The sequence below is a fragment of the Notolabrus celidotus genome, chromosome 15 (genome assembly GCF_009762535.1).
Source record: "Notolabrus celidotus isolate fNotCel1 chromosome 15, fNotCel1.pri, whole genome shotgun sequence".
In the NCBI taxonomy this organism is placed as follows: domain Eukaryota; kingdom Metazoa; phylum Chordata; class Actinopteri; order Labriformes; family Labridae; genus Notolabrus; species Notolabrus celidotus.
In genome coordinates, this window is record NC_048286.1 from 58,314 (window position 1) to 69,505 (window position 11,192).

At 41.0% G+C, this 11,192-nt stretch overlaps 1 protein-coding gene across 1 annotated transcript in view; it reads left to right on the forward strand.

Moving 5' to 3' along the window:
- Positions 1-11,192, forward strand: part of si:ch211-153l6.6 — a 39,308-nt gene extending 28,116 nt beyond the window's left edge. The window contains exons 3-7 of the mRNA XM_034702292.1: positions 287-501; positions 4,775-4,984; positions 5,350-5,912; positions 8,943-9,034; positions 10,258-11,192. Of these exons, the coding sequence (XP_034558183.1) occupies positions 287-501; positions 4,775-4,984; positions 5,350-5,912; positions 8,943-9,034; positions 10,258-10,350 (1,173 nt within the window). The 3' untranslated portion in view covers positions 10,351-11,192. The remainder of the gene's footprint in view (positions 1-286; positions 502-4,774; positions 4,985-5,349; positions 5,913-8,942; positions 9,035-10,257) is intronic.

Here is an 11,192-nt window from a genome sequence, read left to right on the forward strand (position 1 = left end):
CCCCGCGCTAGAACCACACACAGCGCATGCGCCACCCAGTTCAAGGGTCAACCTCAAAACACATTTTACCGTAACAAACACAGTAGAGATACATGTTAACAGTGACTGTGTGGTCAGTGTTATCTAAAGGTTCTTTCAGGTGTAGTGTCTGATAGTGGACTCTGTGATGTGACTGTGTGGTCAGTGTTCTCTAAAGATTCTTTCAGGTGTGGTGTCTGATAGTGGACTCGATAGCGGATTTGATTCACACATCACCTTGATTAACCCTCAGCGCTCTCTTTGTCAGCTTCCTGTAGATTTCTGCATCCTTCAGGAGACACTCAGTGAAAATGTCTCCACCGAGCACGTGGACTTCCTGTTGGCTCGCCGACAGTGGAGGAAGATGGAGGAGGAGGTCAAAGGTCAGCCCATTCCCAAACCAGGGCTCAGAGCTCCAGGGAGCTTCCAGGGGACCCACTCATCTCTGTACCCCCCCACCCGGAGCCCCAGACTCAAACAAAGGTAAAAGGAATGAAAGTTTTTCTTCATGTATCGAATCCCGTTATTTTTTGGGCTGGTAGGACCTGAGCACGAAATGGGGCAATGACCCGGCTGGAACCTTTAGGATTATTATGATTTCATGTCTGCAATGAAACCCATAATTGGAGGCTTAAGCATGCCCCAAAAACTCAAACACTTCACTCGTGAAAAAGTGATTGTAGTACACACAACTCCATAAAAAATCTACTCAATAGTATGGGGTGCCGTTTGTTGTGCACACCGAAAAGAGCAGCTACAATTCTCCACACTTTGCTCTGAAACGTCATAAAAATGTAGAGTGAATTTTTAAGTCACTTTTTTTTCACATTTAAAGTAATATTTGTGATCTTATTCACATTTAATTTTGTTGTGAAAAAGATATTAAGTTAAAATCACTGTTAAATCCAAATGCTCAATATAAATCAAAATAGATCTAAATATTAAATATAAATATAAATGTTAAATGTTGCTCCACGATCTTAAATATTAAGCTGATATGTAAATCCACTCTGCCGCGGAGAGGAGGCACTTTAAACCCAATAAAGCTCATCATAACATCACTTTACAACATACAACATGCCCACTACAGCGAGGCTTACAGGCATTACTACATTTTTTACACACGGTTATGTCATTTTGAAGTCAATCAAACGGACAAGAAGTCTAACAAACCAAGAGACCAAACATAAAAGAAAAATAAAACAATACAAATTCAAAGCAGTTCAGCACCACGGATAGCGAACGCATCATTCTGACACCCACTTAAACTTTTTCAACTAATGAGAGCACAGTAGGCCACTGTATCAATAGCTATAACGTTGGCACATAATATTGTCACAGCGGCTCACATGTTCACATACAAACAAAAAATCAATATGAACTAGGCTACTCGGCCTACTCACCACTATTTGACGAGCCTTAAGCTCCGCAGACTTGTCCACGATGCGCTGTATGTCCATTTTCTTTGCTCTGTCATTCTCAATGGACAACATGGCAAGTCCACTCAGTCCCCTGTCCCACCGTGCTCATCAAGGGGTTTTTAATTCATTTCAACTTGGAGAATGAGCGCTCAGAAGTTTCAACCGTGACGTGAAGAGTCAAAAATAAAAGCAGGGCCTCACTGAATGCAGAAGTTACTGCTGAGTGGTTGACAATGAGCATTTTTGCCAGATCCGCAACAGACTTTTGCTCTGGTATCTGGTCCCTGAAAGAGGTTCTAAAATAAAGCAGCTGGCCAGGGAAGCTGGTGACGATGTCCCGACTGTAGTGCTCACTAAGCCACTAGGCAGCTTGGTGTAACTCCTCATCTCGTGCTTGCAGCAGTGTGTTGGGGTGAATTGCCTCAAACGTGTTCACAGTTGCATTTAAGCTGGTGAATATTTGGGACAGTTGCTGGATGATGATATCAAGACAGGCATTAAAAACGTTCACCTTAAAGTTGCTCTCTGCATCAGTGAAGCGACTGTCTTCATCAAAGTGACGCCTAACTTTTCTGGCCCTGGTTGTTGCAAAACTGCAATTGACTTCCCTATTTAGTAGATAGAGCAAGAGTGGCAGACTTAGCCTCCTCAAATCGCTCTCTAAACTCCATCAAACCACTGATTGCGTTTGGAGTAGAGTAGTTGCTTTTTTTTTCATCGGCAGATCTCCTATTTTTTCTCACAGCATTCACCTTTTGACTTGGCCTCCCGAATCGGGTTTCTTCTGGCAACGCTGAGATGTCTCTGCTGGAGTTCACTGATGTGTTCATTTCCCTCCTCCATAAAGACCTCCAACTCCATGTTTTCAGACTTCATTTATCGTTTAAGGCCACTCAGCTCTCTCAAACTCTCCATGGGGACAGATGATAGCACACGCAAAATCCTCATTAAAGGGCGGTCCGCACCACTTTTGCACTTGTTATCATTTGCTCACGCAGTCATAGTAGATCACCTGCAACATGCCAAGAAATAACACGTGCAAAATTATAATTTGCACACGCAAATTAGCACTTGTTATTTGGGATCTTAGTAGATCTGGCCCTCTGTGTTTACTTCAATTTGCCGTTGATGAAATGTTCAAAGCTCAAAGACGTATGGACTTTTATTGGTGTTTTGTTCCCTCAGCAGGGACAGAGGAGCGTCTAATAGTATGAATCCACATCTCCTTCTCTCAGGATTTTATTTCTCTGATCGTCAGCCTATTGAAATAATGGCCTAGGTCATTTTTTGACAAAAGTGAGTTTGTGGCCAAAATCATCTCTTGATGATTCTGGCCACCTCTGGTAAAATCACCTTAATCCTTAGTTGAAAGGATTATGCTATTTATGCCCTAAAGGACAATGGCCTATGTCAAGAGGGTGACTTAGGCCATTTTATTCTTGTCCTAAGTCAAAATTTTTGATTCTTTAGGATAAAATGTCTGACTTGGGCAATTAACAAGCTTTCATGATGGCAGCTGCTTCAAGAAGCAGCAGAATCTATAGGGCAGAAGAAGCTCTAAACATGATTCTTGTTCTGCCAATCAAAGAGAGGAAGTTCCAGGACCTTCAGTCCATGAAACATGTGATGCCCGTCGAGTGTCATCACTTCTTTGACAATTTGCCACATAGGCAATTCAAGATGACCGAGAATGAAGATTCAAGGGATAAAGTGAATAGTACTGGTATAGGTACAAAAAGAGCTGGATGAGTGAGGAGAGGGACACGCCTCCTCAGCATTTGATTGACCTGACATTTGTTCAATTTAGGTTAGAGCTATTTACGTTTTGAGTTTGCTTTATGGAATTAAAGGACAGTTGATAGTCAGGTTTCAAAAAGTTTTCAAAACTGGATGTTGGAAATTGGTTAAGTTCAATAAAAACCCAGAAAAGAAGACCTGGAGAAGTGAGGAAAGGGACTGCCTCCAGACCAATTTGATTGACCTGACATTTGTTTAATTTAACTCATCATCATTTCAGTTTTGAGTTTGCCCTATGGAATGAAAGGGCCGTTTAAGCCAGGTTTAAAGTTGCCTAAGTCACACTAGAATGTTTGAAAATTGGCCAAAGTCACTTTATTCTTTAATGTTACATAATTGACACACAACATTCTATGTATGTCAACAGTCATCCACTGTCGAGGCCTTTTTGATTGAAATGATTAATAAATATCATATGCTCTGCATTTGGTAAGGTTTTTTGTGTTTTCCCAAAAACTTAAAAAAATGACTTAGGCAATTATTTTAACGTGACGAGATGTAAAACTTAAAGGGATATTTCAGTGTTTTTGAAGTGGGGTAGTTTGAGTTTTATGTCACTAGTCGTTGTACTAGCCATAACGGACCCTGCTCAGCTCAGCCCCTGTAATGAGAAACTGCAGGAGAAACAGCACTACTAAAAGATTGATGAATGATGAAATCCGTGTAAATTTCTGCTGCACACGGTTCACACACAAATTCGTGATGCTCACATTTCATGAATAAGACCAAATTAACCGAGAAAACTTCTTGCTGTCACAAGCCAGACTTAACAACAGTCCCTCTAGACTTTTGGGAATTAAGATATACCAGCAGATGACAAACTAATGTGGCTGGTATAATTAGTGACATAAAACTCATACAACCCCACTTCAAAAATGATGAAAAATCCCTGTAAGAAGCAGAAGCAGGGCTTGTCTGCTCCTCATATAATTAAAAAACAACTGTCCGGCACTTTTTAGTGTTTAAAAACGTAGTTAGCAGCAGAGTCTGGTCTTTTCCCCGTGGCCCGAAGCAGAAGGAAGCCTCTCTTTGCCCTCCAGTCGGAGCGTTCCATAAGTTTGTGATGTCGCGTGAAACCTATGAATTAACTTCCATATACAGTTTTGAATTTGCTTTCAATCTTAACTGTTTGGTGAAGTACTATGAACTCTCCGACAGATGACAACATGCTCAAAGTTATAGCCCTACCAGCTGCAGAAGCTGTACTGCTCTGTATAAATGACACACGTGCTGACAGTCTCAGCCTTAGCAGAGCTACATTTGGTTCATGATGAGCGCTCAGACAGCAACAGCTTCTCCCCACATCACATTTAAGAGACACCCAAACGTGGAAAGGTGCTACAGCCCGTTCATGGCTGTTAGTGGATTTGCTTGGAGCTGGTGTTTCAAGTGTCCTCTGTCTGTATCACACGAAAGGGGCAGAGTGAAGACCTCACTCAGCATGTTAGTAAATACATTTTATATAAACTATGACATGTATAAATAAATAAATGTAAGTTCATCTTAAACTGAGCTGGTTTCTTTCTGCCTTCTCAAAGGGAGATCCATCCACCTGTGCCTAGAGAGCCCCCTCTGTCCACCACCCTGTCCCCCAGCTCCGAGGACTCGGGTCTGGACGACTCATCTTACCGCAGTCCCCTGGAGGAGCCAGAGACCGCTGTGGAGAGAGAGATACGACTGACTCTGGAGAGAGAGGAGAGACATCGAAGGGAGAGAGGGTTACTCCCTCCGGTCCTGAACATACCCCGGTAACTCACAATGACAGAGGAAGTGTGTGCATGAACACTTTGGTCGGACTGGGCTGAGGAGACACTATTTATCTGTTACTCGCCGCTCTCTGCAAAACAGATGATTGTATTTTCCAATTAAATGTCACGGTGAAGGATCCTCTGAAGTGTGTGAACATGTTTTCTCACATGTCCTGTAAAAACAGAAGAAACCACACTTGCATTTTACACTTAGACCCATTTCAACAGGATTAAACACACAACACTGTGTCTCTTGCTGTAATGTAATAAGTGTATGTTCATTTAGAGATTTTATCCCTCCTGATAAATAAACCTCAGAGGTTTCACATCTCACTGACGGGCTGTTCTTCTGGTTTTGTGTTCAGGCCATCCACCCTGCAAACAGGACGGTCTCCACCCAGACCTCCAGCCTGCCGTACGCCCACCTTGTCTATCTCCCCCTCCCCCTCCTGCTCCTCTTCCCTCCCACGGTCCGCCTACCACGAGATGACAGCCAATAACGTCATCATCCTTGAGCCTGACTGCTCTAGCCCCGCCTCTAGGACACGCCTCATCACCTCTGCGATTGGGGGCCTCTCTGATTGGCCACTGAGTCAGGATGCAGTGTCCTCTGCCAACGTCATTGTGGTGGAAACATCCAATCTGATCATCCGCAGCGCCTCTGAGTTCTGCCTAAGCTCCGCCCCCGTATCCATGGAAACACAGGAAAGCACGTTCACATCCAACCCGTTCTTTAAGCTGAGATCCCTGAGCAGCCAGTCACTGGTGGAGCAGGAGATCCGCATGGTGAGGCAGAGAGAGGAGGAGTGGAGGAGGCAGAGGGAGGAGATGTGGAGGAGGAGGAGGGAAGAAGAGTGGAGGAAGGGGAGGGAGAGGTATGATACCGTGCTGGTGTCTCCGGGCCTGAATGACAGCATCAGCTACAACGGTGCGTAAGACCAGACCGTTCATTCTAACACACGTCTCTAACATGAGTCTGTTGAGGTTCAATTCAAATCCTTAACTCTACACATGACAACAAGACTTCAAAAAGGTTTAATCCAGCTGCCAGCAACTGCCCTGCTCCGTCCTTACTGCTCTCATGTTGTGTTTCCACCATGGGCTGGTTTGGTTCAGAACCGTTTGATACAGCAAACGTGGATCTGGCACAAGCTTCACAGCCATCTGTACTAGAGGCAGTGGTGGACAAAGTCCACGTCTTCTTGACCTCATTCAGAGTCCTCCTGGTCAAACATTACTCCAACAAGTGAAAGTTGTTCAGTCAGATTCTGACTTGAGTTAAAGTCCTGGAGTACTTGCTCTTAAAAATACTGAAGTATTCAAAGGACTTCTTAAAATATCTCTAAACGTATTTTCACAAAGCATGAGGTCAGTCAAGGATGCATGGGTGAACATTCTGCTCCGTTCTGTTTCTCTAGAAAACATGATTTCATATCTAAAAAGTCTACCATGAAATCTAAACTAAGTTACTATAAGCACAGACAAGTTTACAATGTTCCTCTGGAATCAAAGCAGTGTGTTAGCTCCAGACCTCCACATGCTTTCTCAGGTTAGATGCTGATGTTTTGGAGGCTGTGATGAAGTTTGTGTGGTAAACAGATCAGAGATTTACAACAATACAAACAATCATTCTTTATTTCAAAAGCTCAAACGTGGGTTTAAAGTATGGCCGTGGTGCTCAGGTAGAGAATCATCATCCTTCTCAGTCATAGCCATCATCACCACGACTAAATGAACGACTGATCTGAAGAACGTTTGATCTACTGACAGGTACGGCTACACCACTGAGACAAACCAAACACAAGGACACCAACAGTTTACGGTCTTTGGGATCTGATTTCAGAGAAGAAGACTCATCAGCTGACTTCAAAGATAAAGTAGAGAGTAACTAGAGCACTGATAGAAATGTAGAGGAGTCAAAAGGATGAGATTTGTCTTTAAATGGAGTCAAAGTAATAAGTTCCCCAAAAAATAATACTTCAGTAAAGTACAGATACTGTAGTATCTAGAAACTGTACTCGAGTACATTTACTTTGTTACTGTCCACCACTGCCTTTTGGGCACCTCACGCAGGAAGTGTGTTGACTGCAACACAGCTCCAGAACTGCATGATTTCCATCTCAGGGTGTATGTTAACAGATCAGTCCATTAAGTCTGCCAGTATGAGCGCTGAGTCTCACGCTTGTCTTGCGCAGAAAATTACAGAATAGAAGACTGGCTTGGTTTTTCCAAAGGCCTAACATGGATCTCAGCTTGAATATGATATGGTGAGATATGTATTGACTCTGTATCAGCTGTATGTATGTCATAAGCACGAAAAGGAATTTTAATGCTTTTTAACATTTTATGGAATGCTTTTCAAAGCAAGCCAGATGAGTTTCTTCCTGTGGAGAGACTCTCCTTGCTTTGTGCTTTTAATATGAAGTTGTGTGCAGTTATTTGGCAAAAGACATTTCAATCAATAATAATAGTAATAATACATTTTATTTAGAAGCGCCTTTCAAAACACTCCAGGTCACTTTACAGACAGAATAAAACACAATAAATAAAAACAACGTGATAGAATAAATAAAAACAAGCAGAGTTACATCAAGTTAAAATGAGGCAGTAAAGTTAGACAGGGAATGCAGTTTGAAACAGGTGAGTTTTAAGTTTGGATTTGAACAGGGGTAGTGAGTCACAGTTTCGGATCAATCAATCATTCGGGCTTTATTAATAAAGTGCTTTTCATAAAATGACATTGTAACACAAAGTGTTGTACATAAAAACAACTTCAAATACAATAAATTTAAAAAAGAAAGATATAGAAATAAAAAGACCCCCCATCCTAATCCCAACCCCAGCCCCGACTCCAGACCCACCCCACAAGCCTAAGGTTAAGAACACAATATATGCAACAATAATGATAATAATAATAATAATAATAATAATAATAATAATAATAATAATAATAATAATAATAATAATAATGAAAATGAAAATGAAAATAAATAAATAAATAAATAAATAAAAGACAAAAAAGAAGTTGCTGAACAAACTGAGGAAATTCTCTCATGATATCTTAATGAGGAAACCCTGGAGGAAACATGATGTTAAACTCAGCACAGGAAATTAAAATCACCAAAATAAAATACATTTCTAAGATAATAAAACACTAAAATATTAAAGCATTAAAAAAAAATGAGATGCTATACTTCAAATAAATAAATACAATAAATGAATAAAAAGTGACTAAAATTTGAACTAGATAATACATAAATAAAATACATAAAATACATAAAATAAAACTGTTACAAGAATAAAACTCAGTCAAAAGTGAAACTTAAAAGATTGGTCTTAAGTTTGCTTTTAAAAATATACATTTCTCGTGTAGCACTTTATCCAAGCCTTTGGTGAACCTCTCATTTAAAAAGGTTACAGGAAATATTTCCTCTTGTGAGCTCTCCCTTTAACTTTGCATCCATCTCTGTGCCCCTCTCTCTGCTCAGCTGGTGCCTGCGTTAAGCACCTTTTTTTTGACAAGATCGTTTCCTGAGATCATTCTCCACACCTGTATAACACCTGAAAGCATCCCTTGATGTGAATAAATTCATCAAACTGAGTACTAACTCATTTCCTAAATATTTTTAGTGATCAAATATCATCGGGTCAGGAGAGACCATGTATCTAGACACACTGCAATCAGTTGACTGAGAGAGAAGTCTCTCAGAACAGTATGACTTATTTTGGTCCCTTCCCAAATTTAGACAGTGGAAACACTGTGCCATACAGAAGTGTACCAGACCGCTCGATGTAAACGGGGCTTAACTAACCCCCAAGTTCATTCTTTGTACACACAGCAATACTGAATAGATTGTGTGTACAAATTAGAAACACATGTATTTATTTGACTTTGGTCATGTGATAATGTTAACAAATAATAACGTCAAACAACTAATGCAATGTTTTCTTCCTTTAGTGCCAGAGGTTCCAGACAGGAGTGTCTCCTCCCCTTCCTCCCCCTCCAGGACCCGCAAGATGGAGCGATCCAGTCTGTCCTGTGACCAAAAGGTGGGCTGTCACTCACGCTCACTCACATTCACACACACACACACACACACACACACACACACACACACACACACTTTAACATTATCTTTCATTTTGAGTCTGAAATAATATTTACTGTCCTGTGACTCATATCTCTGTGTCCGAGGACTGTTTTCACATTTTAATGGACCCATTGTCTGTGAACTTGAACTGCAGTCTGCTAAAAATTACAGTAATTGGGAAGCAGCTTTAATAAGCCTTGTTATGCTCCAACTTTCCAGTGGCCGTGACAACAACTCCTCCTCTGGATGACCTAAAAATGACATCTTACTCACAGTCTGTTAATATTACTGTGACATCTTTTATCAAAACGTGAATCAGCCTGGGGCGGCCTGTGGCTCGACCTCCCCACTCCAGAATTCTTGGTTGAAATGCACCTAGTGTAATACTAGTAAACATGTCCCCATGTCAGGATGACTGCACAGCACGGCTCTGTGCTCAGACAGCTCATCTCCACAATCAGACTCAAAACAACAGCAGACTGCACAGAGCTGCAGAACTCTGTGTGTGTTCATGCCTGAATACCAATCTGCTTTGTGAAGGGGATCTTGAGATCAGATAGCAGGGTCAGATGATGAGCACATTTTGGTACTATTAGCGACTGCAATCCATTCTTAGTAAATGAAGCCCTAGTGACCCAGTGTACACATAAATACAGATGAGTTCAGCTTTAATCACATAAAGTGCATTTTCTAATCATATCTTATTTCTTACTGATGTATTGATTCTTTGATTAAATGTGTTTTTGTTACATTATGATGATTTGATTGCACTGCAGCTGACTGTGTTTCTATTCTTCATGTACTCACACAGCATAACAATCATATTTTCTTTTGAGCTGTCTTTGGTAATTGATTTCTTCCTTTGCTCATTCATTCATCTGTTACCTGAATTAATTGTGAACTTTCTGATTTGTTAATCAGTTGGACTGATTAATGTTTTAATCCATTAGTTCACAATATAGAAAATGTTTCATTACTTTTTCATCAAGTCATCACTCATTAATTCAACCATCAAATTCCCTATATCTGTTCATCCTTTGTTCATTTGTCATTATCCATCCATCCATCCATCCATCCATCCATCCATCCAACTATCCATCCATCCATCCATCCATTTATCCATCCTGACTCCAGTGGTTCAGCTGAATCTCCCCCTCCCTCCCCCACCTTTCCTCCCTCCAGTACCCTCCCTCCCTCTCCTCAGTGCCACGACGCCAGAACACCATGGCCAAACGATGGGAAGCCTCCCTGTTAGCCAACCAGAAGAAGGAGTGAGCATAGACCGTGAGCCATGTACAAACCAAAGCGCCACTGTCTCCAGCAGTGCAGTGGGTTCAAGATGACGGCTCACACGTCTGTGTTTTTGGAAAGAGAGGAGGACTGTTTCTGTGGGCACGCTCAGTATCAGAGCTCAGGAGATTCCACCTGGTCTTCATCGTGATCTAAACATCCTGCTCTCTGAGTGATGTCTGAAACTGCACATCAACATGTCGGATGTTCCTCTTCGATTGAACCATTTGAACTCTCTAACCCACGAGGTGTAGTTAGATTCAAAATATATATTTGCACTCATGATAATACAGCTGTTTCTGACATGTGGCCTATATTTTATATTTGATGTATAAATGTGGAAGCACATGTTGAAAACAGCGTTACTCTACTTTAATATTAACATCCACAGCACCTTTACTTCTTTTTGTTATTTATTGATATTTATTCTATTTATTAATATTTATGCATTTTTTAATGAACATGACTTTTTGCATTGCAGTGATTTTCAAACTTGATTTAGTCCGTCGTGATTTAAGACATTCAAATGTTTAAAGGGAGTGACAGCACTTTCAATACAGTAGCTATGCACACCAGGAATATGAGAGGGTTAACGTATGATGTCATGTCATTCATGAGCACATGAAGTTTAAGTTATTTAAACATGGCAGAGTATGAAAATCACTGCTCCAGTGAAATGTTTAATTGAGCCAATAAAGAAGAGTTTGGATTTTCCAGGTTTGAGTGTCAGCCATGTTGGCTAACCAATGTTAGCAGCTAACTTGCTGAACAGACTAGCCTTGTACTCTTTGAGGAGGAGGTGTGTTATAAAGGCTCAGATCAGACTA